This window comes from Opisthocomus hoazin, chromosome 1, assembly GCF_030867145.1.
Source record: "Opisthocomus hoazin isolate bOpiHoa1 chromosome 1, bOpiHoa1.hap1, whole genome shotgun sequence".
In the NCBI taxonomy this organism is placed as follows: domain Eukaryota; kingdom Metazoa; phylum Chordata; class Aves; order Opisthocomiformes; family Opisthocomidae; genus Opisthocomus; species Opisthocomus hoazin.
Window position 1 is genome coordinate 5,665,909 of NC_134414.1, and position 27,995 is coordinate 5,693,903.

General features: G+C 46.7%; 1 protein-coding gene across 2 annotated transcripts; it reads right to left on the bottom strand.

Annotated features, from left to right (window-relative positions):
* Window positions 1-93: 93 nt before the first annotated feature.
* On the bottom strand, window positions 94-27,781 carry WNT11 (Wnt family member 11). 2 transcript variants are annotated; one of them, XM_075415622.1, is made up of 6 exons: window positions 27,516-27,688; window positions 17,976-18,211; window positions 17,103-17,216; window positions 16,939-17,018; window positions 15,221-15,513; window positions 94-5,179 (listed from the first exon to the last, which is right to left on the bottom strand). In XM_075415622.1, the coding sequence occupies exons 1-6, from the start codon at window positions 27,596-27,598 to the stop codon at window positions 5,005-5,007; spliced, it is 981 nt and encodes a 326-aa protein (XP_075271737.1). In that variant the 5' UTR covers window positions 27,599-27,688; the 3' UTR covers window positions 94-5,004. The 2 variants fall into 2 exon arrangements, with proteins under 2 accessions (XP_075271737.1, XP_009929348.1); XM_009931046.2 differs by having other exon boundaries at window positions 16,939-17,216; window positions 27,516-27,781.
* Window positions 27,782-27,995: the final 214 nt, after the last annotated feature.

Genomic DNA, 27,995 nt, shown 5'->3' on the forward strand with positions numbered 1-27,995 from the left:
TACAGTCCACTCACTCTCAACAAAAAGCAAATAAAAACAATCCACAATGCGTACCATTGTTATTTATTTTTATTATTATTATTGCTCTTATAATTAGAAAACAAAGCTAATGCTGCTTCCCTGAACAGGGGGTAACTTTTGCTCTAGATGAATAAACCACGGCTCTGCTGAGATATTTAATCAAACTCTGTCTGACTGATGAAACTGGTCCTGAGGGGAAAACAAAACAAAACAAACCAAAACATGTTGTACATGTTAAAGTCATTAATCTCAGGTGGATTTGAAGTTTCCTGTTCTTTCTCCCCCTCTCCCAAATCTTGTTTTCTGCTCCATCTCCCACGTGTAGAGAACGAAGTCATTCCTGTGCTGGCTCCGATCGGCTCCTGGGAGCAAAGCCATGGTGTTTCACGACCCTGTGCCCGACACAGGGAAGGCAAATCCTTCCTGGTGAGGTGAAGGTGTTAAGGACAAGCGAGCCCAGGGCTGAATATTCCTCTTGCTCCCCATGTCCCCATGTACCTCCAGAGCTTCCTCCCAGCATCTTCCCAGAGCAGGTAGCCCGGAGCAGGGCAGCACAAGCCCAGCTCGCTTGGAAGATGCGAATGGTTGTCTACAAGGATCTGTCTTCTAGCAGGAGAAGGGGTGGTCCCTCAGGGACACTTTTATCACTTTTCTGACAAAGGCACTGTTAATTATATTCAGATATTTGCCTCCTTTCCCCACCCTCCTTCCCCTCAGCAAGGGCTTTTGTAGCTGCACATGAAACACTCGTGGGTTGCCTGCTTCAGCATGATTAGGATAGTTTCCATTTTGGAGACTAAACTAAAGAATCAGATGGGAGTTTTCTATAATGAAAGTCTTTTGCCTACCTTGGGGAGCAACCTAAATAGTATAAAACTGGAAGGGGGTGAGGATGGGAGGGAATTCATCAGAAAGTATAAAGCCAGCTGGATGGACGCAAGGTCTAAATCCTCAGATTTGGAAATAACATTAAGTCCAAACTGTTTTATTAAATCACGGATATTTTTTCAAATGAATAAATACTACAAAGCCACCAAAATAATACTTTTCAAGATAGCTTGCCCTTTTCCCTCAGGGGTAATAGTGTAATATTTTGAAATAAGTATGTTTATGGGATTATATCAGCTGTATTTTCCCAGCTAGTGTAAACCAACAGAGCTGTGTAGCAGGACATGGAGCTGGGCCAAACTATACTGGCTGTTAGGATCTGGCAGGGCATGTTATGAGAGAGGGGGCTGTAGCATCACCCGACAGAGACATTCACAATAATTGAAGGCATTTTGTTCAGAAGCTGAAAGACCTCAGTGTTTCCGAGCAAAGCTTTGAAAACTAGTTGCTGAGGGGCTGGGGGAGGGAAGGAGACTGGTACATGAAGGTCTTGCCTTGCCATTAGGGCTCTATATTCAGCGCAAAACTGGTTCGTGACAAATGTTCTCCCAAATATCTTTCAGCATAAAATCATTTAGCAGCTACATTTTGGACCCACAGAAACACAAAATCACAGAATGGTAGGGGTTGGAAGGGACCTCTGTGGGTCATCTAGTCCAACCCCCCTGCCGAAGCAGGGTCACCCAGAGCAGGCTGCACAGGACCGTGTCCAGGCGGGTCTTGAATAACTCCAGAGAAGGACTCCTGTTGAACTGAGCATTGCAATTGAGAGCAAGGACACCTCTGTCTTCTGGCATCTCTGTACTTTTCTGCTGACGCCAGGAGAAAAGCATCAGAGCCAGGTTGCAAGGTGCAAGAGGCACTGTGAGCTGTTCCACCAGCATGGTCCCATGTTACAGACTCTCTTTTCATTCCTAGTTTGTATTAAAAGGAAAAGAAAACAGAAAGCACTGTCTCCCTCTCATAGAAAGCCATTTTCTGAAAAATTAGAAATTGCCAGACCACCAGGAGGGAGATGACCCTAATTTTCTAGATGGAGCAGGGCTGTGTGACAAGGGAGGCTTCAGTTTATCAGACCTTGCCCTGTGCGTGGCTCGTCTCTGTAAGGCATGTCACCCTGGGCACATTGCTGTTGCAGGATACAGCTGCTCCAGAGAAGCAAAGGGCCCTGAAACTCAGGCTTTATGGCAAAAGTGGTGCAACTGTGTTAATTCATAGATCAACAGGCTAGAACACGGGCTGGGGTCACACAGATTCCTAGTTCAAAGAAGTAAAATTCAGATGAAGCCCATGATGGATTGTCTAGAGGAGCCAGCAGAGATTTTGAGACTGGATGCCCCACACTGCAAACCTCCAAACTCTTCAGCCATTTCATTTCAGCATCTTCAGTAACAGGCAGCTGTGGGCAGAGGCAGACACAAAGTATGAGGTACCACTGTGGCCAAAGTTCTGCTGAGGGGTCCTTTCCCACCTGATGGACCTGCAGATGCCCGGTAGGCTCACTCACATCTCTTTGTGCTCTGCAAAGTTATGGTTTCTTCTGACATGGCAAAAGCAGCTGAGGAACACGGGCCTGACACCAGAGGACTGAAATGCAGCTGAAAACAATGTGCATATAAAGCATTTCTTCCTTCTAGCTATTTTTTTGCCAAGCAGAAAGACTCAGGACATCAGCAAGGGAGCAAGAAAAAGAGTCATTACAGATTAGCATTGAAATGTTCAAATTTTTCTTCGGTCAGAACATCCCTGCTTTGTTGGCTTCATCAGAAACTGGAAATAAAAATCAAATTCCTTAAAAGAATGAAAGTAGACCATTTCTTTACGTATCAAACAAAGCCAAATTCTGGCTTTGGAGAGCAGTGGGATTCGTGCCACCAACCTGTCTGCATGTCAGCCTAAAGACACCCACCGCTCATCACACCGCACTGCGGAGACGTTTTAGTCCACCAGCTTTTATGGGGTGACAATAACACAAACCACTGACAAACTACCAAAGGCCTCTTTTTGCTTTCTCGTGGCTGGGGGAGGGAAGAAGGCGAGGAAACCAAACAAATCACAGCAAGCAAAGTAGCTGAAGAGTACAAAATATCTCTAATCTTGCTCTATAGCCCGCAATGCTCTTTTCCTTCAGCTCCCCAGGGCTGGTCAGAGACATGTGAGAGGTGGTTGCCTCCTAGAGAGTGGCTGGGAAGGGAATAAAGGGGATTTGGAGGAAGGCTGCAGTGTAGCAGACATATTTCTCACTAGGAAAGTGGCACTGTCCTCCCCCATTTATGTAGGAGTGATATTCTGGGTGCTTACAGCACTTTGCTTGGGGAATGGGGTGCCCAAAAATGATCTGAAGGACCTCACAGACTCTGCTGCCTTCAGCTCCTGGAGCAGCCATCCTTCTCCAACATCATGTTTCCTAACAGGGATACGGAGATGGATGCCTGTTGTGAAATAAAAGCGCAAGAAAGGGAACCTAACCTAAGCTAAAACCTTCCCTGCACAGCAACTCCTGCAACACGCAGGAGTGAGGAGCAAAACACCCATGAGAGGTGTTGATCAGGTTTGTTATTCAGGTCCTTGGTAGCACTGGGATATTTTACCGATGAGAGTGACTGCTGGTATAAAAAGCTAAACAAGAACCGTGACTCTTCCTTTCTCGAAGTGCTCTGTTTCATTATCTTAGCTGTATCTTGGCTGATTCTGCTCAAAATTAAGAGGGTGGGGAGAGAGGGAATAAAGGAACTTATCTATCCCACGCCAGCGAGTGCCTCAAGCCATGCTCTTCTCCTGTCCTTGCGAGGGAAAGCAGCGTTGCTTTCCAAGTGGGAGAGTGAAACACGATAATCTAACATTTCGCTGTTGCACCAGTAACTTCAGCATTTATTTGATACTATTGTTAATGCTTGTGTATAATATAAAGATATATTTATGTAGGGAGTAGAGTAGACGAAAGCATGAGATATATCTTATAAATATTTCTGTAAGTCCGCATACAAAAGAAAATATGTACAGCCACAGATAGTGGTTCTCTGCTGTGTCGGGGCAGGGCCACGTGAAGGGGTGACATGTTCCCACTCCTTTCTGTGGGGAATAGCTGCTGCCCTGCATGACTGCACTCCCTACAGTGGGGACCGGACCCGCTCCACTCGCTGCAGTTTCTTGGGGCTGGGCCAATGGTTTTGGCTGGGAGAAAACAAGCAGCGGCATGTTTCCCTAAAGACTCGATGGCCCGATGCGGCAGAACAACAGTGACTAAGGGCATCACACCCAAAGGGCAAGAGAAAAGAAAGCAGGAGCTGCTTTTTTTTTACTTTCCCACTGGATTTTGACTTCACTTTGTTCTTTTATCCTAACAGCTCCACTATAGTCTTGTGGACCCCATAAAGCCCTTCTGAAGGTACCCTACTCTCGCTGCCTCCGGGATCTCACGGGGGTTTGTGCGTGGCTGAATTTGAAACCCCATCCAGCCTGGAAAAATCATGGACAGCTTTTCCTGTAGCGGTAACTTCAAAGTCGCAGACTTGCATAAAAGAAAGGCTGAAAAGAGTTGCTCATTTCAGGGGGTTGACCTGAAATCTTTCCACCTTTATCATCCAGAGTGGATGCTTCCGTGTTAAAAATTAAGTCTTTGGCAGCAAAGGCAGCTATTGCTGAAAAGTTGTAGCATTTTCCCTTCTGGGATGGTCCTAATGTAGACTCAGTACCTGTGTGAGAAGGCATAGGCAGGTGTGATCCTTAGTTATTTTCAAACAACAGTTGCTTTTCTTCCCTGGGGAGTGCTTCTACTTTGTTTCTCAAAATACAAAGGCACTTGCTGGCCAGACGTCATAGGAAATATTTTGGAAGAAGGTACCATTCCAAATGAGTTTTTGTCTTCTCACAGAGCATTTTATTGCTGGAAGGAAAACATTTGTGGGTTTGGGGTTTTTTTTAAGGGTCTCATTTTTACTGTTGTGATTGCTTTTTTTTTCCCTCCTACCATCTTTCTTCAAGTCTGTGTCTTTACAAGATAAATGATGTCTAGTCGGGGAAATGTTTTCGCTTCTCTGAAGAGTGCTGGGGTGCTGCTGGCATCTCAGCTCCCGGGTGGAGAGATGAAGGTTTTCATTTGCACACATATCTCTCGACAGTCCTCTCACACTTTTTACAGGTCACGTAGCAGCACCAGTGGTACTTGCAGTGGCATCGCTCCACCACTTTGTCCATGTAGGGGTTGTAGCCTCTGCCACAGCACATCAAGTCGCAGCTGTCGCTCCCGTTGGAGGTCTTGTTGCATTGCCTGGAAGGAAGAAAATGCGGTGAGCAAGCGCAAATCCCTGCAGGGCTTTCCAAACCAGTGTCCTGCAGTGGGCTGGTGAGCTGCCGTCACCCAGGGCAGGCAGGACCTAGCTCCCATACAAGCAGAAGAGCGAAGGTATCATGATACCTCCAATGAACCAAAAACTCACAGTCCCCAGCAATCCCAGGCAGGCTCTAAAGCTGTCTGAAAGGAGCTGGGGGAAGATGATACCCTAAAGGACAAACACCAGTGTTTGTCCAACACTACCTAACCTGAAAAGGATGGAGGAGGAACCCTGCAGCCACAAAGTATTTGCACAGGCTCCGTGCCAATGATCCCAGGCTGGGAAAGTTCCCAAGCAGGCTATTACAGCTACAGTCCAGCCCAGAGCCCATCAGGGAAATCACAACCGATACTAGCAGGGCTGGACTCTGCATTTTCCCCTCCTAGTGTCTCACTAGCAGGGCTGGACTCTGCATTTTCCCCTCCTAGTGTCTCCCAGCACAGCACAAGCAGCCGGGGAGCTGGCCCTATATCACCCCGAGTCCTGACCCAGAGGTAGGCAGCACAGCAGAGGCACAGTGTAGGATGACAAGTCACCAGATATCACACAGACTTTCACTGCTTGTTTTGCTTCTGCTTTTAATTAAAGCCAGTCTTGTTGGGATAAGTTGGCCATTGTGTGGGTTTCCCTCACTTTGTCTGCTTGCAGGTGGCTGGCTTGACGGTTTTAGAAGTAACCCATGAACTGAGGAATCTCTTTCATTGATCCATTGATCATGGATCCACTGCCATTCTCAAAAAACATGTATTTGATTCTCCTAAAATACTCCAAATTGGGTCACTGGACATGGCAGCACAACAGACACTGACTTTTGGATGAGATGAACCATGTCCTAGAGATGCTGTTTCTTCAGGGGCTGTAAAGATAGCCCAGGTGGAAGTGTTCATGTTTGGTCAGATGCTTAGCTGGACACTAGTGCTCACATCTGATGACACACCCAACACCATGGGGCTGTAAACTTGATGGAGTTTTGAAACTGCCGTAAGACAGGCAGTTTGGAGAGTGGGGCGAATTGCTGACGTCTCTCCTAAATCTTATTCTGCATTGTTATTTTGGACAGAAACACTCTAAGGTTGCTTTGGGGTAGGGAAAGGAGAGAGGAGCACAAGTTGGACTCTTGAGCTGACTCCATTAATAGACGAAAACAAATACATGAGATTTATAGGAATTCCTCATGAGGTAATGCTTTAGGAGAAGTTACGGGATTAATGAGGTGTTGAGATTTTGTTCTTGTTCTTCCCTTATTTGTTTCTGACTCAGTCGGGCCTCCTGTTTGTTATTTCTGACTCGCATTCCTCTCCAGGTTCAGTGTTTAAAGCCCCCCCCCCCCCCCCGGCCCCGGCTCCCCCTCATTCAGGAGTGTGTGTAAATATTTACAAACCTTTGAAAGTCTCTACCGAAGCTGAAGTCTGCAACCACACTGAGCGTGTTTGCCTAATGCTGAACCAAGGGCGTTGTTATTGCCCCTGCGAGCTGGGGCCCCTCTGCCAGGAAACCTCTGAATGACTCCTCATAAATGTATTAGTAAATGCATTAAATATTCAGAGCAAAGGTTCAAATATAGGCATGTTGACATTAGAAGAGGGGAGGGTATTTGACAACCTTACTCAGCTTTACCGGTGGATGAAAAGGTTGTTGCCCACAGGTTCACCTGGGGAGGATGGGGAGTCTGCAGAAGCACGGTGATGGATGTCCAGTGCATCTGTGCCACCTCATGCTGAGAGCTCGTTAAAATGGCCAAGAAAAGGAATACGGGTTCACTCTGACTCCAGTTCACCATTGAGGACATTCACTCCCCAAATGTACAAAGCACACAACAGTTAAATTTACCCCATTCAAATAGACAGCAAAACTCTTCTACTTGCTGTACTGGGACATGGGAATCTGCTTTTCCTTGCACCCACTCCTGTGGTTTGCAAAAAAACAGTGGATGTACTAGGAGATATATCTTTCCATAGCTGTTCCTATCCCACCCAGCCTGAAATAAAGAAAGGAAAAAAAAATCTTAAAAAATCCCCACGCTTCCTCAGTTTTGGATAAAAGAACAGGAACATTCTGGATGGGTGGGCTGAATAGCCAAAACAAAGCTTTTGACCCCATCCTGAACTTAAATGGGCTTCTAAAAACTTTCCTGACAATGCCACTAACCAGAGATTTTGTTTTCTGTTTTAAAGTGTAGGCCTGGGTGAATTCTCTTTATTTTTTTTACACAAGCTGGAACAGAGGTAGTTTCTCAGCTGTATCTATATGTATAAAAAGCAAGTAGGGAAGCACAAAGGAACCCAAAGACCAGAGTTTACCCACAGAAGCTGCCCCCGAGCATCTGCTTGCAGAGCCCATGGCTGCGATCTCACCAGGGTCCCCGATGATGGGTTAAGTTCAACGTCTCATTTGTTTTGGGTTGGGTCCAGCACGATTCCAGCAACTCAGAAAAGTGCCCTCCTCCCGAGCCTCAGAGAAAAAATATGAAGGCAAGCGATTGCATCTTAACACAACACCGTAACCTCTAGAAACACTTGGAAGACCGGTGAAAAACAATGCTTCGGCCGTAATCCTAGCCGAGGCCCTGGCTCAGTAACAGTCTTTCACATTGTCACAGTGATTTTTCCTTCTTTATGCAAGGGAGGAGGTCATCCCTGCTGACTGGACAAATCCCTCTCAATACAACAGTCCAAAATCACCCCCTTCCAGCCCTCATTTTCAGAAACAGCTCTGTACATCGCTCCCTGAGCCCCAAACCCTCAGCATGCGGGTGACTTCTCAGCAGAGATGGTGAAGGACATCTCAGCACTTTTAAGAGTCTTCTCCCAGATGGAGAGGCTAAGCCATCTCACAGTTACCTCCTGGGGGAGTTTCATTTTAAAAGCTACAGGGAGGTACCACACTTAATTTCATTGTGGATCCCTGTTCACTCCTGTCCCATCAGCAGATATAAGGATAGATTTTTTTGGTTGCCCAGCTGGCATCTGAGAGCCAAACTGAAGTCAACTCTGTACCATGTCACCCACAGAAATGACATACGGTGACAGGGATGGGCCAGATGTCCATTGGAACCTCATTGCATCCGTCCTATTGATAAGTGGAAGCTGCTTATAAGTACATTAGAAAAGTCATTCTGGGTCACAGCAACTGCCTGCCTGGCCAATTACTCTGCAATGGCTGTGGGAGATGCTCTTCGGGGAGGAAAACACAAATCTGGCTGCTTTCTATAGTCCATCCCCTCATACCCCACCAGCACCTGGGCTGTTGCATCAGGGATGATAGAAGGTATGTTCCTGCCTAGACATCTCAGTATCCCCTCGTGGGCATCCTGGCCTTGGGTTTGTCTCATCCCTTTCTGACCTCAGGGAAACCATCTGTCTCCATGAACTCCAGCAGCCACAAGTCCCAGAAGAAAGTACTGCCACGTAAAGAAGTAATTTATTTTTTCTCTTTTAAATCAAATTTCTATTAATTTCTTTAGTGCCCCTTGTAATGTCAAGTCATACAGCAGTGTATACAAGAAAGTGAAACAATAATTCACATCCCCCAGGAAGTATGTAGCACAATGGACACTGGCTAGAAAAACATCAAAGTTCACAATTTCATATAAGATTTTGAGGGCAGGATCTTAACTACTTTTAAATTGCTTTCTCATCCACAATGAACAACTAGAGACTGACACTGAACAACTGTACGAAAGAGAGTTATCAATAGTACATGTCAGCAAGGAGATGTCAAGGGAGATGCTGGAACCAGCCTGTATTTTCATTAATGAGGAGCAGAGGGTGAGCTTAAAAATTTGTGGATAACACTGGAGCAAAAGGAGCTGGGAGTGTTTTGCGGGAGTGGATTAAAATGCAAAGTAAGCAACACACTTTGAGAACAATCCAGATAAACGTGGGAATGTTCCCAGGAGGATCAGAGGAGCAGTTCAGAAAATAGAAAAAGTCAAAGGAACTGATTTAGAGAAGTTTGTAAGAAAAGCTGTCTTCCCATCTATAAAAGATCATTGCAAAAAGGAGAAATAAGAAATATTCTTTGTATGTGGAGAAAAGGGACATGAAATGATAAGTTTGATTTGCCAAAAGAAAAGAAAAGGTAAATTAAATTAAGAAAAACATTACTCTAAGGATAGGACAGCCCTGGAACAGGTTGCTTAGGGTAACTGGTTTTAAGACCAGAGGAGACAAACACCCTTGGTAACAGCCCAGGTGGTCACATTTCAGTCTTGCTCCTAAAAAGATCAGGATCCTTAGAAAGTTGCTCCCAACACTGATGATCCCTAACTCCAACACTGTTTTAATACAGAGGTACTAAGTACATTTAGGACAGCTGGCTGTATTTTTTTATCCCTTGAGTTTTACTGTGTGAAATTACACTTTCCACCAATAAATTTATTATTCATAAACCTATTCAGGAAACTTTATGGTCAAATCCAAGTCTCTGTAAGCGGGACAGACTCAAACTTCCCTAGGGATGAACTGAGAAAAAGCCCAGAAAAGCGCGGCTGGCCTGACTGCCAGGGCACCAGCTACAAGCACATTGCCCTGGCAAAATTCCTCCTCTGCTGGTGGGTGGAACAGAAAGCTGCTATTTTTCTGACTTTCCTTCAGTTTGTACTTCTGGGACACTCAAGGAAGAATTATTGGCTATTCTTTGTTCATCATTTGTTGGAACCCATGAAAAAAGTGTGACACACCTGGTAACAGTTCCAAAAATTACTAAATCATCCTACACATTATAAGCAAGTCAAAGCCAAAGTTCATCATACTGCTTCTTGTGCCCACACTGAGTGACAGAAACTTAAAGAGGCTGTAACAAAAAACAAACACCAAAAGCTGTTGTCTACCCACAGCTACCACTCTTCCTCATCTAAATATGGGTGCTTCTGCTAAGCAATCTCATTGCCCACATAATCACGCAGTGCAAAGCGTATTTTCGGGGTGGCAGGAAACACGTGGTATCAAAGCAAAGGGCTGCCATAGAACACCAAAATCCACTGCATGCTTTCTTCGCAGCACTTTGTCAACCCGGCTGTTTGGACCACCAAGATACGAAAGAGGTAACCACCAGCCGCTAAGTCTTTGAAGTGACCACTGAGCAGCAGATGCATGCTCAGCTAACTTCATGCATCATCCAAGAAAACATACCAGCCTAAGACATCTTGGGAGACACTCAAGACGGATATTTTATATTGTGGAAAAGAACAAATATGTTAGCAAGAAACAACCACCGAAGAATGGCCACATTCATTGCCAAAGTGAGTCAGTCAAGGAGTGGTGGCTGATCAACCCAGTTCAAGGTTGCAGCCAGATTTCTGCACTGTAAGAGAGCTCCTTCCCATCTTCAGCAGGGAGGGAGCAGCGTTCGCTTGACTCCAAGGCTGCTCTGAGAAGGATCAGTAAAAAACAGCTCGGTTATCTCTGCAAGGCTTCAGGAGCTGGAGGCTTTTGCATATATGGCAGAATTTCCCTTTCCTTGGATTCCTTAAGGGACCTTAAGCAGCCTTTGAAATATGATACTTTGCATAAAGAAGGTTAATACTTCTGCTTCTTTTCTCACAAAAGAGATCTCAATTTTATAATCTGCTATTATTTATCATTTACGCAAAGCTGATCACAGGCAGGAGAAAGTGAACTACTGTTTTAAAAGATGAGTTATAGGGTGCTCCTGTCTAAGAAAACTCTGAAATGGGAACATATATATTTTTTTCCCAGTGATGAATTTGTTGTATTGAAAGCTCCATAATCAGTTTGCTGCTCCACACATCAACTTCTTCAGATTTTTCTCCAGACCATTTTTTATTGGCTATGAAATTGTGATGGTGGCCTATAACCACATGGAGTTCGGCTGGAGTCGATGAGGGCTGCATTTGCAGCAAGCCTATTTGCAGGAGCCTTGGACAACAGTTGCGAAACTCAGCTCCTTAATCAGATTTTGAGCACTTCAAAGAGGCTTCAAATCTCACGTTCGGGTTCAGCTTCCTGGCTTTGAAATCTGGATACACCCCAAGCTGTTGGAGGCATGCAGATTTCCAAACCATTTCTAATTTCAACATGAAACTGAGAAAGGCCAAGGTGTCTTAGGCTTGTTCAAAATAAGACTTTGAAATCTTTTCTGTGAAGAGGTCTGAAAAGCATATGAGTAACCGGGTGCATGTTTCTGAGTGTATTTTCATGCGGTTCCACTGCAAGGTAATTCAATTCCCTTTCCTGCCTGAAAAACACACAATAAGTCCGCATAAAGCAAGGGATAATTAGAGAGATGGAAGCCACTGATTAGTCTATCCCTTCCACTCACCTGCCAGTGCAGGATTGTTCCCTACAGCATACACTGAAATCCAATACATCCAAGGTGTTGCAGCTCAGCCATCAACCTCTGTCCTGTTTCCACCATGCTCTGAGCGAGCACTGGACCAGAAGGACAGGGAGGAGGGAAAGGACTTTTTCTCCATATGATGCAAAACTACCCATTTCTTTGTAATGAAAATGCAGCAAAACAAATTTTTTAATCCAGTAACAGGAGCAGGGGCTGTTAGTTGTGTCCCCTCCATCCTGCACCCCTTTGGAGGCAGAAAGCAGAGCTGGAAAGATGCTGGAGACGCCCAGACCAAAGTCTCCTGGACTGTGGTGGTAGTGGTCTGCACTATAACACGCCACAGGATGATCGCTGCACCCAAGTTTGTGGCCAGAAAAAGGCCAAAGAGGGAACAGGTGGGTGATGGAAGAAAGCGAGGAGAGGAGGGGAGTGGAGGGGAGAGGAGGGGAGTGGAGGGGAGAGGAGAGGAGAGGAGAGGAGAGGAGAGGAGAGGAGAGGAGAGGAGAGGAGAGGAGAGGAGAGGAGAGGAGAGGAGAAGGGAAGGGAAGGGAAGGGAAGGGAAGGGAAGGGAAGGGAAGAGAAGAGAAGAGAAGAGAAGAGAAGAGAAGAGAAGAGAAGAGAAGAGAAGAGAAGAGAAGAGAAGAGAAGAGAAGAGAAGAGAAGAGAAGAGAAGAGAAGAGAAGAGAAGAGAAGAGAAGAGAAGAGAAGAGAAGAGAAGAGAAGAGAAGAGAAGAGAAGAGAAGAGAAGAGAAGAGAAGAGAAGAGAAGAGAAGAGAAGAGAAAAAAATTAACTGAGGGATCACCATGAATAATCCCTTTTTGATTGTATCTGCCCTAAAAGACCTTAAAAATTAGCCTGGAAGGAAACAGCAGTATCTCCCCCCATAAAATTTTGAAGTGCACAAGGATAAAATGTTGAGATGCCTCCAGGATTTTACTTATAAAACAAAAACCTGTTGGGCTATTTCCATGTGAGCATTTTTACATCTTTACAGAGTAATTGTGAACTGCATTTTTCCCTGCCTTCTCTAACAGCATCCCTTTTGGGCTCCTTCTCCCTCATCCCTGTCATTAGGCGCTATCTATGCAGCCCTGTGGCTGGCTGGAACAGAGCCACCACCTTTAAAACATGCTCTCCATGAAAGAAAAATCGAGAAGGGAAAAAAGCATCCACAGGAGGAAAAGGTTAGGGAAGCTCCCCTCCTTTTCCCTGCTCCCCCCCAGAAGAGAGGACCAATCTGCAAACACATTGTGTGCATTTTACACTTATTTCCTCTGCTAATTTAATGCAGAAAAGAGGCTGCTATGGTTTGTGTTACACATGCCAATTTTGAGATACTAGGCATCTTCTCAAGAGCTGGCAAATGGATTGCGATGAAAAAGAGTGCAACTACACATGACTTTAAAATTCGGCCTGAGAGATATCTTCAGCTCAACACGGGACTATCTCACCCTTCTCCCCTCCCACGGCCATCACCATCTTGCACATCAGAGAATAAGGAGTATTTCTTGACAGGTTCGGTTTGAAAGTCATCCCCTCCTGCCTTAATATCTCGGTCCTCTAAATCCTCACTCAGTCTCACTTCCCGTGGACCCTTGCCTGGCAGGCTCACAATCACTGCTATCTCCCAGCTCGGGATAAACGGACGCCTGCAATACACATTTTCCTATCCTCAGAAGGAAAAAAAAAGTCACTCAAGACCTTGACATGTTTTTCATCCCTAGCTGGGATAAAAAGGCCAAATCTGCTGTAAAATGAAATCAGATGAAGTCACGCCTCCCTCCCCTTTTCAAGGATTGAAGCTTATGGAAAATGTTTTACTTGGCAAATCTGCAATGCATTCAGTTTGTTTTTGACAAAACCTGTTGATTTCATGCAATTCCTATAAAACTAATTTCCAACTAACCTCCACATTTTTTTTTGTTGCAAAACAGAGTGGCACAACAAAGAGGTCTTATTCAAGATACAGATTTGTCAAAATCCATACAAATCCACAAAAACATCACTTCCACTCAAATGACATTTTCCCTCAGAAACCAGTTTCGGCACAGGCTTTTTCCCTCCAATCCTCAGTGACTCATAAACATCTTCACCTGCTAATTACTGTTCCACCTCGGGGCTGGCAATGAACATCAGCCTGGTGTTCCCACCACAAAGCTGCCAGATAAGAGCTGCTGTAGAGCAGTCCAGCCATTGGTTTTGGAGGATACGAAACTGTAACTGCCACAAAATATCAGAGGACAAAAAGGACACACTTCTCTCACTCATCTGGCATCGTCTCCTGATCAGCTCCACATATCACAGAATCACAGAATCACAGAATAGTAGGGGTTGGAAGGGACCTCTGTGGGTCATCTAGTCCAACCCCCCCGCCGAAGCAGGGTCACCTACAGCAGGCTGCACAGGACCTTGTCCAGGCGGGTCTTGAATATCTCCAGAGAAGGAGACTCCACAACCTCCCTGGGCAGCCTGTTCCAGTGCTCCGTCACCCTCAGAGGGAAGAAGTTCCTCCTCATGTTCAGACGGAACATGATATATATATCATATATGCTGATATATTGTCTACAGAGTTACGGTTCCAGATTAAATGGCCATTGCCAAAGGATATCTTCAAAAGTCCACTCACCAAATACTTTGTGTGAATAAAAGGGATCAGAAGAGTGTATTTTCTGCATTTGGGTAAATCATTTCCACTACAGCACAACCTTCTCTTCATTGAATCAGAGCAGTCCAAACACTACTACGTCAAACAAGACTTAAAATAAAGACACCCCACAAAAGGGCAGGCACACTGTCCTTTGAAACTTGGCTGTCTGAGTCTCCACCACAAAGGAACACAAAGAGCAAAGAAGAATTATAAGAACGATCTGAAAAAAGCCAAGCCAGCAGATAGCAACTAACGAGAGAGATTGAAATGCAGCCATTGCAACCACCTAACAAAAAATCTGGAAATATGCATTTATTTGGTTGTTAAAGGGTCTGCTGCCCATCTAGAAATGCTCAGGCTACTGAAATGTGGAATTGGTTTGTCTTGAAGGGAGCTAAACAGATGATGGGATAGAGACAGGCGTGTCTGCTGCCCATGTAAGGGACAGCACTGTGTCCAGTGAAGGCTGGGCATGATGACCCTAAATCACTAATATTAATGAGATGCAGAAATTCCTCTGCAGAGATATAGGCAATACAAACACACCTGGATTTTTAAAATGCAGTGGAAGAAAAATCCGGAAAATTCACCTCTGTAGTTTTCAGGGCTTTTTTAAGGTTGCCTAGGAGTGCTGGTCCTAATTGGGTTAACACTTGACTACTTAGAGGAACCTTAGAGTAACAACACATCACGTCAGCTGTGACTACAAGAAGTAATGTAGAGAGACTCAGCATAATATAAAGCAGCTGCTTGATCACTACAAGTTCCTGCAGAGGTGAGCTGCCTGGGGGATTTCAAAAGGTATGTTTTCCCTGCCTATATAATGCAAAAGGTGCCTGTAGCCCTGTCTTGGCCACAGCCACCACTAATAACCTCAGGCATCTGTGGACCATACCGTATGGTAGAGATGTCCTTCACCCACATGCGCTACCTCCCCAGTTATTTGCCTCTTGTTCATGCATGTTCCCCTCTTCCCCTTCCCTCTTTGGGGCTCAGAGCACAGTCAGCACCCGATGCAGAAACCCTCACCTGTCCTGAGTCCCGTGCGACCCCACTTTTTCGTTCTTCATGCAGAAATCAGGCGAGCTCTGCAGGTAAATCAGCTCTGTCTCTTTAACTGGCCTGATATCAATATCCTTTGGCACGAGGTATTTGCGTGTGCCCATGGGCCGGTGAACAACCTTGGTGGCTGATAAATACTTGTTTTTGAGGTCCATTGCAATGTCTCGCAGCTCTTGAAGGCCTTTCCAACAGGTCTTGATAGAGCATGACCCAGAAACTCCATGGCACTTACATTTCATTTCAAGAGAGGCTTTCAAGACCTGCAAAAAGGAATGCAGGAGTTAAGAAATGCCCTTCTCTTACGTCCAAACATCCCACAAGCTTACAAAAGAAGGCACTTTCTTAGCAAGGACTGCCAGATATAAGAACTGCTGCTCTGATTTCTGCACAGTCACTCTAGTTACTGTGCAAAGAGAACGAGAGCCCACAGCTCCTTGGTGATCCCTATCAGCCCCAGACTACTTTCACCAAGGCACCTTTGCAGCCAGCAGACAGAAGAGTATTTTGAATTTTGATCAGATATGTACATAGGGCTGCATTTCCACCCTCCTAAGGAGCTGAAAATCAGTGCAATCCATATACAGGTAATTATCATCCATTTCTGCCTCCCGCAGCTTTGGGCTTTGGGTAACAGAGATGTCAAGGCTCTGATGAACTCAGGGCACCCTCACCCTGACTTTCTGATAGCCATGATGGGGCCAAAAGAGCCTTTTACTTTGGTTGTGCACTAGTCTCGTTTCTGTGGGACGTGGCAGGATGCTGCTAGGAAGGGGTGAATGCACCAGCCACAGCAAGACTGTGTCCCAAACAAAAATTTGCCCACTGCAATTAAAATAAAAACTCAAGACATTATGAAAATAGAAAAAACAGAGTGGGAATGGTACAGAAAAACACCCAGAGGAGGCAAGTTCGGCATAGTTGTGCTCTGCAAAGGTGAGTTCAGCCCGTAACTACACAGTGAGCTGCCAATGAGCTCAACATGCTCCAAATTTTATCAGCTCCAGCACCCAAGTGCAGGCAGCCCTGCAAGGACCAAGCTGTGTGGTAGGACCAGCCTAGGGAACTGCTGCAGCCCCAGAGATGGGTGCAGGGGTCAGCTTTATGGTCCCCCACCCGTTTCTCCAGCTGCGTGGAGGGCTGCGATAGGGATTTGCACCTTGGTGTGCACCAAGTACTGCACATGGTAAGCATTATCCCTCCACTGGATGCAAGCTGTTAAAAGCAGCTTCTGCCAGATATGGGAATAATCACTAGAGAAGCAGTTTGAAAAGGAAAAGTCAGCCCTCCTGGCTGCAGGGATGGCTGGGAGGCAGCTGGATGCGTGTGGCGGGTGATAATCCTCCACGCTTGCACAGCACTTTGCCTGTGCAACGCCCTTGGCAGAGCACGAAGGGACACATCCCCACCACTCCTCCTGGGGTAAGCAAGCCAGAGCCATCCTTGGCTGTGGAAAGGGTGGCAATGAGACTTCCCACCCACAGTTATATAGGGCTGATAATAGCATTCCGGACTTCCTGAGTCCCAGCGTGAGTTATATAGCCACAGTCTTCAGCACGCCAAAGGAGCTGAGAGCAATCTGGGAGAAACCTGCTCCTTTCGCTAGCTGATAGAGATGCTGAACCTCACAGAGAGACCGACCACTACAGATGATTGTACAATTACAATAACTCTCGTGGATTTGTTACCTGTCTCCCTACTTCACTGTTGTGCAGATGCATCAGTTTATTGGCTTGTGATCCTGATTTTTTCATCTTCATGGGAGCATCTGAAAATTTGGACCCCATGATAAGACCATAGTTGAGGTTGTCTGCACATCCTCCCCATCGATACCCAGGTCCAGGTGTCTCACCTGGGATGGGACCACAGGAACAGCCAGGGAGGTCCCCGGTGGTGCAGGCCCTGGCAATGGTGTGGCTGATGGCAGCAGCAGAAAGGGCATACACAAATGCTGACTCCCTTGTGCCTGGAAGAGACAAGAACTCCAGCTCAGCCTCCTGGGACAGCTAAACCTTCCCCAAAGAGACCCACACAATCTGTGCCCCACAGAGCAACAAACACATCAACTCGCTGCAGCTGAGACCTCCCATGGCACAAGCAGCTTGGAGCTCATCTTCTAAGTGAGCTCTTCAACATGAGGCAACACCCCAACAGGGCAAGGAGGGCTATGGACTTATGCAACTTGTCCATTGTGGTGTGATCTGCTCTTGGAGCATACGAAGAAGCTCCCCCATGGACTTCCCTGCCTCCTTTTGCCCCTGCGCTGGATGCTGCTTGCCAGCAGGTCACAGAGCTGGCATGCATGGGGCTGGGGGAGGTGGTGGGAGGCCAGAGAGCTGCAGCACAAGTGTGCAAGAATGCTCTGACCCATCAAAGCTGACTGTGCAGCCCCACATGTAGCATGTGCTTCTTGACAAGTCTGTGTGCCATGAATAGCTGCTCCATGGCTGTGAGCAAGTGTACCATGACTCCTAACGAGAGGGGCAGACCGGGCTGATGGCATGCCCTGTAAGAGCTGTGGGAGACCAAGTCTTGGACTTGAGACCTCCCGGGCATGGATGGCACCATAACGATGAAAGCGGTCTCAGAGAACAGGACAACTAGGCTACATAGTCCCTCCATGTCCTCCTTGGTAGCAGGACCCTTCCCAGCCCCAGCACGCATACACACAGGCTGGCTGACTCTACTCACTCATGTCCCTGGCTGAGCCAGCAATGCTGTTTACCTCTCTCTAAGTCCAGCAGGTAGTTAGGAGCCAGTTCAATGGAAGAGCAGTTCCACCGCATGTCTGAGAATGTTTTACGACAGGTCTTTATCACTTCTCGTGCCGCCTGGATGATGGTCTGCATTAGCTCCAGGTTGCTGCGGCACAGCTGCACCTGGGAAACCACCAAGCCTTCGAGCTGCTTGCAATGCTGGGTTTGATTCAGGGCCAAAGCCGAAGGAGTCTTGGACAGAGCTCTGAGGAGGCAAGCACATGCAAAAAGGCATTAAAACCCCCCAAAAAGTTAATCTTCGGGTTAATATTAATTTTGCCACCACCTCCGGTCCAGTGAATGCTTTGGCCTGTGTTCATCTTAATTTTAGCTAACTGTAAACAAGTGCTTAGTTTAAGCTGGTGAGAGAGATGGGCAACTTTTAAGAGTGATTTTTCTCATCTAAAGTAGGTGTTTAAGGTAGGTGGGAAGAAACACCCTCTAGAGGTGTACATTTCTCTCCATCGTCTAGGGGAGCCTGGACAAAGCTCCTGGGGTGTATGCCAAACTGACTAAATGTGTAAATCCTTACGAGAAGGTTTTTTGCTGGAGAATGAAGAGGACGGACCTCCCAACACAGTGAAAAATGACCCATCAGTCCCACGATAACAGAAAGCTGGATCTTCCAAGACTGTGGTATTCAGAAAAAAAGTGAAGTTGGTGTTATCAGTGTTTTGCATTCAGCATCTGTCTCACACACTCTGTAAGGATTATGCTAAATGTCATGTAATTAATTACAGAGAAAATCCCCTGCAAGGCCTAGGGAAAAGCCACCAACTTTGCAAAACATGCTTTCTCGTAGAGTTAATGCCAAGAACCTCCACCAGTTCCATCACTGTTGTGTGCAGAGAAGTTTGTTTCTCTTATCCACAGAAATGTAGTGCAGAAGCACCATGAGAGCATGTGCAAAGAGAGTACCGCGGTCAAAACTGAGAAGGGATCCACTAGCATCAGCACTTCTGTGACCATGGAAGAAACTAACATCCCAAAGACCGCACTGGTTCATCTAGTGTGCAGTTGCCAACATTTCCAGGTAAAAAAGAAAAAAGCAAACGCCGCCATGCATCATACAGGGCTGTGCTCTTCTTTCCCAAGCGCCCACAGCGATCAGCAGAAGCCTGGTGTGTAACTCTCTTTGTATCTTTATGACCTGCTTAGGGCAGTCGTAAATGTTATTCATTCCCATAAAACAACTTTCTAGCTGGCTGCATCAGTAACTGGCATCTGATCCTGGCAACACAACCGCCTTAACACATATTTCCTTCTCTCCTTGTTAAATGTGTTGCCTTTCAGTTTCATCCTAAGCCATCTTGGTTGGTTTGGCTTATTAGCAGACACATTTCTGGGTGCATTTCACTTTATTACTGTAACATCCACATCCTTCAGAAGTTAAACGAGATGGAAACGGAGCTAAAATTGAGCCCTGACCAGAATCGAGGATATTAGCTCTGATCTCCGGTTTTCAGGAAAACACATCTATGTTCCACCAGCTCCCTCAAGGCTGGATTGAACCAGCTGCTGTGTGTGTTGGAGCTCTCTCTGGGCTGCACAGAACTGCTAACCCCGACCGCTCTTCCAGCAGGGAAAAGCTACCACCCTTTCTGGGGCTGAGTGGGTCTACACTGACAAATTCCCAAGCGGCTGGAGTTTGGCATTTCTGGCGCTAGATAATCAGTGCAAACTTGGAAGGGAAACCACCACTCTGCTAGCTATGTAAATATATACATCATACATATATTTAAAGAAGTCTATTAAATATACAGCGAACAGAAGTTTTAGCCAATGAATTTCAAGGGAAAGGAAAAAGTGGAGTATTTCACAGAATCACAGAATTGTAGGGGTTGGAAGGGACTTCTGTGGGTTATCTAGTCCAACCCTCCAATTGTTCAGAAATTCTGCTCTGTTGTTCATCTCTGTCCCTTGCACACTGTTGCCCATGCAATGCTCCCTGTCTAGGGAGGGGGACCTCTAGAAGGCAACTCACCCTGCCTTAGCTGTGAACCAGTGCTGGACCTGAGCTGGTGGAGACAAAACCTGTTGGTGATATTCTGGGTGCTCAGGTATCTCAGATACATCGTATCCTTGAAGGTAGAGGCATGAGTCTTTTGCCAGTATGAATGTCACCTGACTGCATACCTCTACAGCGTGAACCTCGTGGTGTTCCTTTAGGGTTCTTCTTCAGCCCATGGAATGAAAAAGCCTCGTTTAAGGAGTAACTAGCCCAGTGTGCTTTTGAGATCTACAGTAGGATAACATCAGGCCCTAGAAGTGCTTATTTTCTGCACTGCCTACAGAGGGAACCCAGGCACCAAGCACAGATGCAGACATCTGGACTCTATAAGCACAGAGCTGGGTGAGATGACTCCAACCCCTAGCACTTGGCACCAGAAACCTACGAAATCTTATCCCAGAAATCCTATCAGCAACTCTCAGGAATGGGCTGAAATGCAAATCAGGCAGGAGGCCAAAGCAGCTCATCACTAATAGAGTAAAAACGATAAATACTCCAGCACAGTATGTCCCAGCAGCAAAATGAGCAGGCAGGGTGAGGCAGACGAAATGAGAGCTTCACAGCCCAAGCTTCAGGCAAATAAGGAATGCTCCAGGTCACTGAGAGATGCTGCACTATCATGCACCAGCTCAGTTTTCTAATCAGAGGTGCCAAGTGACACGTTAGAGGCCTCGGAATGTTTCACCTGGCCCTGCAGAAGGATGCATGTGTCTCATAGGTCCTGCAGCACATTTTCTAGCCCTGCGTAGTGATCTCAGGCATCCTTAAAGGATCTGGAAGCCTACATTGAGGCACCTGCATCTCTCCATTACAGACAAGTCAGAAACTCCAGAAATAACCACCTACAAGTTGGGATGAGAGCAGAATTCAGACTGAAAGTCCTCCCCATTGTGAAAAAAGGGGCTGTGATACAGCAAGGTCACGTTATTACAGATGGCCTGAAATGATCACCATTAGAGAAGCAGATTTGTAATGCAACAACAAAGAAATTTGCTCCATGGAAGAGGTAAAAATATCTGCCAGACAGTCAAGAGAGCCCCACTGGGGAGAACTCAGTAAATGGCAGCAATGGCTGTTTCTCGTCCTATGAGCCGAGCTCCAGGGAGCCCGCCAAGAATAAAAATGCAAGGCGCAGGAAGGTGTTTTCTGAACATCTCCCAGGCCTGAACTTCATGCCTTTGCTTGTGAGAACCTATAATTGGAAACATCTCCAAGCGTCGGGAGGAAAAAGTAAAGGGTAATGGAGATGGAAAAGAAAACTCACAGTTACTGGAGTCGCTTGCCGAGACCGAAAAGTGCATTTATAAATCACAGATCAGGAATGTGAGAGGCCTATTAGGTCATCTAAACCATGCCCTGACAGCCCAGGTTTTCTCAGTCTCTGTCCTACATTCAGAAATGTCTTCTACACTCTTTGTCACTTTAAACCCTCCCCATGGAAAGGCAACAACCGTCCCTGCTCACCAAATTCTGGCAGCACCAGGGAGGGATGACCACCGCCCGCGAAGGACGTTGTTGGGGAGCAAAGCCACTTCGTGGGGCAGTGGGAAAGAAATCACCTTCCCACAGAAGAGTCTTGCCCATGGTGGGATTTGATGGTGGCTCTTTACCCCGCCTCCACCCAGTCTCCGCTGACTGCCAGCACTGGGAGGGAAACCGGAGCCAAAGGGGCACAGCCAGCCTGAATAAAACACCCCTCAAGGGCATAGTTAGCAGAACAGCATTAAGTTCTCAATCTGGGAAAAAATCCCTGATAAACATCTTTGTTTGGACTCACACCCTTCATCTGAGAAGCATAATGTGGGGATTTTACCCGCTGCCACCCTATAAATGCTGCTTTTCACTATTTACTCCTGCTAACATCGTGTGCTCCTCCCTTGACTCTCCTGCTCCATCCTTCATTCTCCAGAAAGCTGAGGACAACTGAAGGGTGGTTGTTTTTTGTAAAAAAATATACATATTTGACCCATCCCTTTAAATAAACAGGCCCCAAAGCAAAAATCTCATGCTTTATATATAGCATAGCAGGGCTTTCAATTGAAGTTATGGATACTGACAGAAAACCATAAATGTAATTACAGAGGAAATATGATGCACAGATGGATCATGACTTTCGTTTACTCTTTTAATTACTTCAGGCAGTTAATAAATTCATTTGAAAACATGAATGCTTTACAGTGTTAGGTCCTTTGAGAGGTAAAGGCCCATTCCTGTAGATCTGGGCTCCATGAGAAGACTATTCATACCGGCAGCAGTGTGGGAGCAGTACTTTCAGATCTGAGCAGATGTCAATGAAAGTCATACCCGGTTTGGTTTACAGGACCACTGTGTGTAGGACACTGCTCCTGGTCAAGCCAAAAGGAGAAAAACTCCTTGAATGGAGCAGTGAAGCATCAGTGCCCTTTAGAACACCCCTAAAGCGTGGAAGAGTCTTCTGTCTCTCTGATGTGGGCTCTCTCTGGAGAGCATCTTCCCATTGTCCCTTGTGTGATGTGACCCGAGAAGGTCTCGCAGAGGGACAGCTGGTGAAACCATGAACTTCTGCTCCAAATTGTCTGCTTTGCTTTCCATGAAGGCACTCTGTTTTTTATGCCTATTCTTAAACCTCTTAATCTTCCAGGGATTTAGGCAAAACAAAAAGATTCAGACAAAATTACATGGCTGTGGAGAGTGAAGCATGCGGTAAACTTCAATAAAAAGAGGCAGTGACTGGGGGTTTTTTTTGCACTCGATCTCATTGAAGTTTTTTAATCTGCAGGATCCTCATTTTCTCAGGTTTTCAACCAGAAAAGGCTTGCAGGGCTGTTACAATAACCTTGTCTAAGATCTTGGTAGTCAGAGGCAGCCCACGTCCATGCCACCCTGCCCTGCATCAGTCCTGCTCTGTGGACCACAAGCGCTGAGAAAGCCACCACATCCCGTGGTAAACGCTTCCAGTGATTCTGAAAAGCCATTTCAAACAGAGAAGTGGGATTTATATAGTAAAAAAAGAGAAAAAAGAAATAAAGAGGAGGAAGAAGGAGAGGAGCAGGGGGAAAAAAACCAGCCCTGAAGTAAAGTCTTAAAATAAGGGCTGCTTTCAGATACGGTGCCAAATCCAGTGCTGGCAGTAGTGGGCACAAGGCCATTGACTTCCAGCCCAAGCTTGACTGAAGTCGATGCCAGCGTCGCGTTGGCTCACCGAGCACTGAGGAAGGCCGTGGAGCTTTGTCAAGTTTTCCCAAGCTGCCCACTGAGCGAAGAGCAAACTTCAAAGCCGTTGTCCCACCCACTCCTCGCCTCCAGCCTGCTCCCCTCCCGCCGTCCCCGTCCTGCAGTCCTTTCATGGCAGCTCATCTAGCAGCCCTCTTGCCAGACAGACGGTCTCCTCACAGGTGCCTGTGCCCTGATGTCCCAGTTCCCCCACCTCCAGTTGAAGGAGAGAAGTAGGAGCTGCCGGGAAGCACAAAATCTTTCCATTTTCTCCCCTGCTTTCTGTTGGCTGCAGAGAGGCTGCGGTGCTGCCCAGGGTTGGTGAGCTGGGGGCCATTCCAGGTTCACTGAAATGCACGGCTGAGCTACCTTTTGCTCCTGAACGGCTGTGGTTTAACCATGGGAACTGTGCAGCAAAGCTGACCTCGTAGCTGGGGACGGTGTTCTGCTAGGGATGACTCCAGGGGGCATGGGGCATGTACAGGCCACCACAACAGGGACGGGCGGAGACTTCCCAAAGTGACCAAGCTCCATCTAAAAATGATGGGATTCCTAATGCCACCACTTGCTGTCATGGGCTGATCCTGCACACTTAGAATCATAGAATGGTTTGGGTTGGAAGGGACCTTTAAAGGCCAGCTAGTCCAACCCCACTGCCATGCGCAGGGATGTCTTCAACTGGAACAGGTTGCTCAGAGCCCCATCCAACCTGACCTGGAATATTTCTAGGGATGGGGCCTCCACTATCTCTCTGGGCAACCTGTGCCAGTGTTTCACCACCCTCATTGTAAAATATTTCTTCCTTAAATATACATATATATTTCTTCCTTCCTTACGCTTGCTGCATTTGGTTTCTTTACGACCGCTCCTGCGTTGAAGGTGACACTCAACACAGAGGGAACAGTCCAACCTGTGTCTTGGCATCCGAACGCCTGCAGACGTCTGCAGCATGAACATCTGGCCGCAGCTCCCTCTATTGCTCATCTGTTACTCAGCTGTATCCAAACAAGGTGCTTCAGCAACTGCTGGCCAAACCCAAGCCCCTCTACGAAAGCTAAAAGGGGTGCAAAAGGAGATGGAGTTCCTACATGCACTGGCTGTAAGATATCTCCCATTAAAACCGATGTCTGCTCTGCCTCCCCAGCCGTTGTGATGCAAAATAACCACTGAGGACCACAAAGCGATGCAACAACCCCCCACTCTAAGGATGGGAATGTGTTTGCAAAAAGCAGCATTCAAAAATAAGACTCGAGGGCTTATATGCATTAAATGGAAAAGCTACCTCTCCACGACAGCCCTGAGCCTGCAAAGATCTGTCCATACCCTGACTTTACACCCAAGCAACTCCCTGGAGCTCAGATGGAAGAGGTGAAAATAAGAAGTTTCTCCAGCAGCAAGAGCAGGTTTGAGATGCTGATCATCCACGTCCTGTGCTGGATGCTCAGTGGTGCACACCTCCACGACAGAGAAGGGCATAGTGCCAGTTTACATCAGCTGGGGATCTGGACTACAGAACTCAAAAATAATACAAATAGGATAAAATAAATAGTTCCCTTCACCTTGTCCCTGCTTTTACTAATTTACAGGGGGTATTCATGTTACAGGGAAGTCCTAAATGGCCGAAAAGTGTGGTTTTCTTCTCTCCTTTCCCCTGCAATTACATCACCCTCCAAATCAAAATTGAATTTCCTATCGCCTTTCATATCAGTCACTTGCAAACTCAGCCCGACAGGCTGGCAAAACCCACCTCCTTATCTTCCCCCTCCCCTCCCAAACCCTCTTTGAAGCTCTCCTCTGGCACTGTGCCTACAACAACTGCACGGCAAGCAGACTGCTGAGACAAGCCCACGACCAAAAACATCTCGTAGCACTTTCCTTCTTCTTCATCCCGTCCTTCCCCCCCTGCCCTCCATCCACAAGCATGAGCAGAGTTTGGTTGTACAGCACCCAGCACATGAGTCCAGGGCTAGGATTGCAGCTCTGAGGTGCTACTTGGTATTTGGTAGCATCGATCACTGTTCACCAAGAGTGAACTCGAATTTACCCAAGCGATTTCCAGGGAGGGTCCCCTAGCCCCATGCATGGAAGCACTGCTGCAGCAGGAAAAAAGAGTGATGGGGAGGAGGGGAGAATTGGCCTGTGTTTCCATAGAAAAACAAGAGTGGAGAAGGGAGGAGAAACAGCAAATCAAAACAAAAAACCCCCATAATTCTGTGAAATCCCAGCTGGCAGCATCCCAGTAGTGAAGTGCCCTGGGACAGGGAGTGCAGGTCTCCGCCAGGTTTTAAACAGGTGTGAGGGGAGGCCCAGCGGCGCATCTGGGTGCAGTTCATGCTTCAAATGCCGCTTTAATCCCAGCTTTCATCTTCCCCACTTGCTTTTCGATAGGAGGGACATGTCTGCTGGGAAGGGGAGGAGCGGCAACAGCGTCTCGCTTCTCCCCACCACCCCTTCCCCAAAAGCAACCCTCGCGGCTTAACCGCTTACCAGCCAAAAGGTTGCTTTTACCAGCAAAGTTATTAGGGACCTTGCCCTGCCTCCCGTCCTTTTTTCAAGTCTACAGCTTGTCATTATGCTATCAGGTTTACTCTGAAGCTCATCTCACGCCTGCCCTTTGGAAGAACCCAGGCCCTTCGCTGGGCATTTAGCGCCTTGCTTGAGTGGGACCCTAATGCCAGTCACATAAGTGAGCTCCTCCGCTCAGTTACGGGTCTGTACCTAAGTGCCCTGCTGAATCAGGGTGCCACTCAACTGCTGTATTTCTGTGCTGCATAGAAATAAAGGTTGCAAATGTGCCCAGGCTCTGCCAGCCCATGGACATGTTGCTAAATGTCCCACAGAGAGGAGATGCCCACCTTTGTTCAAGGTGCTGGATATGCACAGAGCTGAAATAGTCAAGGAAGAAATATGTGGGCTATGTAATCTAGCTGTGGTGACTGCTAGAAGGTGTAAAGCCAAGATGGTGAAGAGCAAATCAGATCCCAACTCTCCTCTACTTCCAAGGTGGTCCTCAGGGTATGGAGACAGCAAATGAAAGATGGTCCAAAGTAGGTGACTATTCCTCCCACCTAAATTAAATACCCTATGGAAGGATTCACCCTGCTTCTCTTCATGAGTAGAAAAGGTGGATGAATGGTCTCAGCCAGCTCCCTGCAGTCCATGGCATCTCCAAAGGACACCTCTTGACGTTTGTGTTGGATGTCTCTTTGGAGAGGGTGAATCCCCATCTGGAAGGTCCTCTCTCCCCTGACTGCATGCAGAGCAGTGAAAATGCCGGCTCCAACAAGAAATCTAACTTGAAGTCCAAAGTTAAGAGATCCTTTTCTAAAATCTGTCATGGGGAGAGACTCAGATGATGACGACCGGGACAGTGGAAAGGGAATTAGATGCAGCACAGAAGGAGGAAAAAACCAGGAACCTCTTGTCTCAATTTCCCCACCTAAACCCAAGATTCTCACCTCGATGTGCTGTACCCCACACAACAGGCTCCCCCCGACATTGCATTCTGTTGTGCCTTTTCTGTTACGGAAAATGCTCACCCGAGGCCAGCCCACATCCCCTTATTGATTTTGTGCACAGCTTCAAACCCGAGTAGAAAAGACAGATCACTCACCAAGGATGTGAAACCAGATGGGTGTTGGAGGGGCCTGTTTGTTTGTTTTGCAGTAAGCAACTAATTGATTGCTTGCTTAAGCAAAGAAATGAGATCGCGATGTTTTCACTTTGTTTGCATTGACATTACCTCCGAGGAAACTCGATCCAGACTTGACCACACTCCTCAGTATTCCTTCACCATCCTCCCCGCCCCCCCCACCTCGTTTTTAACACTCTTCACAAAATCCAAAGGTTAAAAGGTCCACAAAAAAAACATGTTATCTGTCAAGCATCCCCTGTGGCTGGAGATAGGCGGCATTATCTCAGCTGCTGTCCCTACTGCTCTCAGCTCCTACTCAGCATGACCAGCGGTCCCGGTGGGAGAGATTCCCAGCACGGCAGGACCTAACACTAGAAACTTCATTAAGTGGCTCATGTGAGCGTTCAAGTGTGTGCCTTTCCTCTGGTATCAATGAGGAGCAGAAAAAGCGAGCCTAAATCATGCATATTTTGGAAAGAAGATGGAGACATATTGTTAGCACAAGCCCCTAGTACACACACTTGAAATCAATGAACGCCTGGAGAAATGCAGCACTTGCTGCTCTTTAAATGGCTTTACAGTGTGCTTCAAACAGCAGTTGCAAAAAACGAGTAGGAGACCAGCAATGCCTACAAAGACTTTAAAAATGCAGAGAGATAGCCAGGTACTTACATCCATTTTATCCCATAGCAAATCCCCGTCTGCAGAATCAAAGAGAGAAAACCAGCTAAGAAAAATCGCGGACTCGGCTTCATTTTCTTCACCGTCCCCCACTTGCCGGAGGAAATCAGCTTCTCCAAAGAAAAATTAAAAAAAAAAAAAAAGGGAGTTTTCCTAATTTTCTGCGCAGAGTATTTCCCTTCAGTTTGGGTGTTGCTCCTCCTTGGAGATGAACAACCTGAAAGGAGAGAGAGAGAAAGAGCACGAGCTGCGGTTAGCTCAGGAGTTCAGCGAGTCATCGCGCAAGAGAGATCTGTTACCCAAATTGCAAAGGGGTGGTTTATGAATCACGAAGAAGTTTGGATTATCCCCCCCCCTCCTCAGTCCCCTCCCTCACCAAGCCTTGATACAACCTTTCGAGTCAACAGACAGACAAACCGTATGGCTTGAATTACGCCCTGAGTTATGGTCTGATTGTGTGTTTCCATTTAA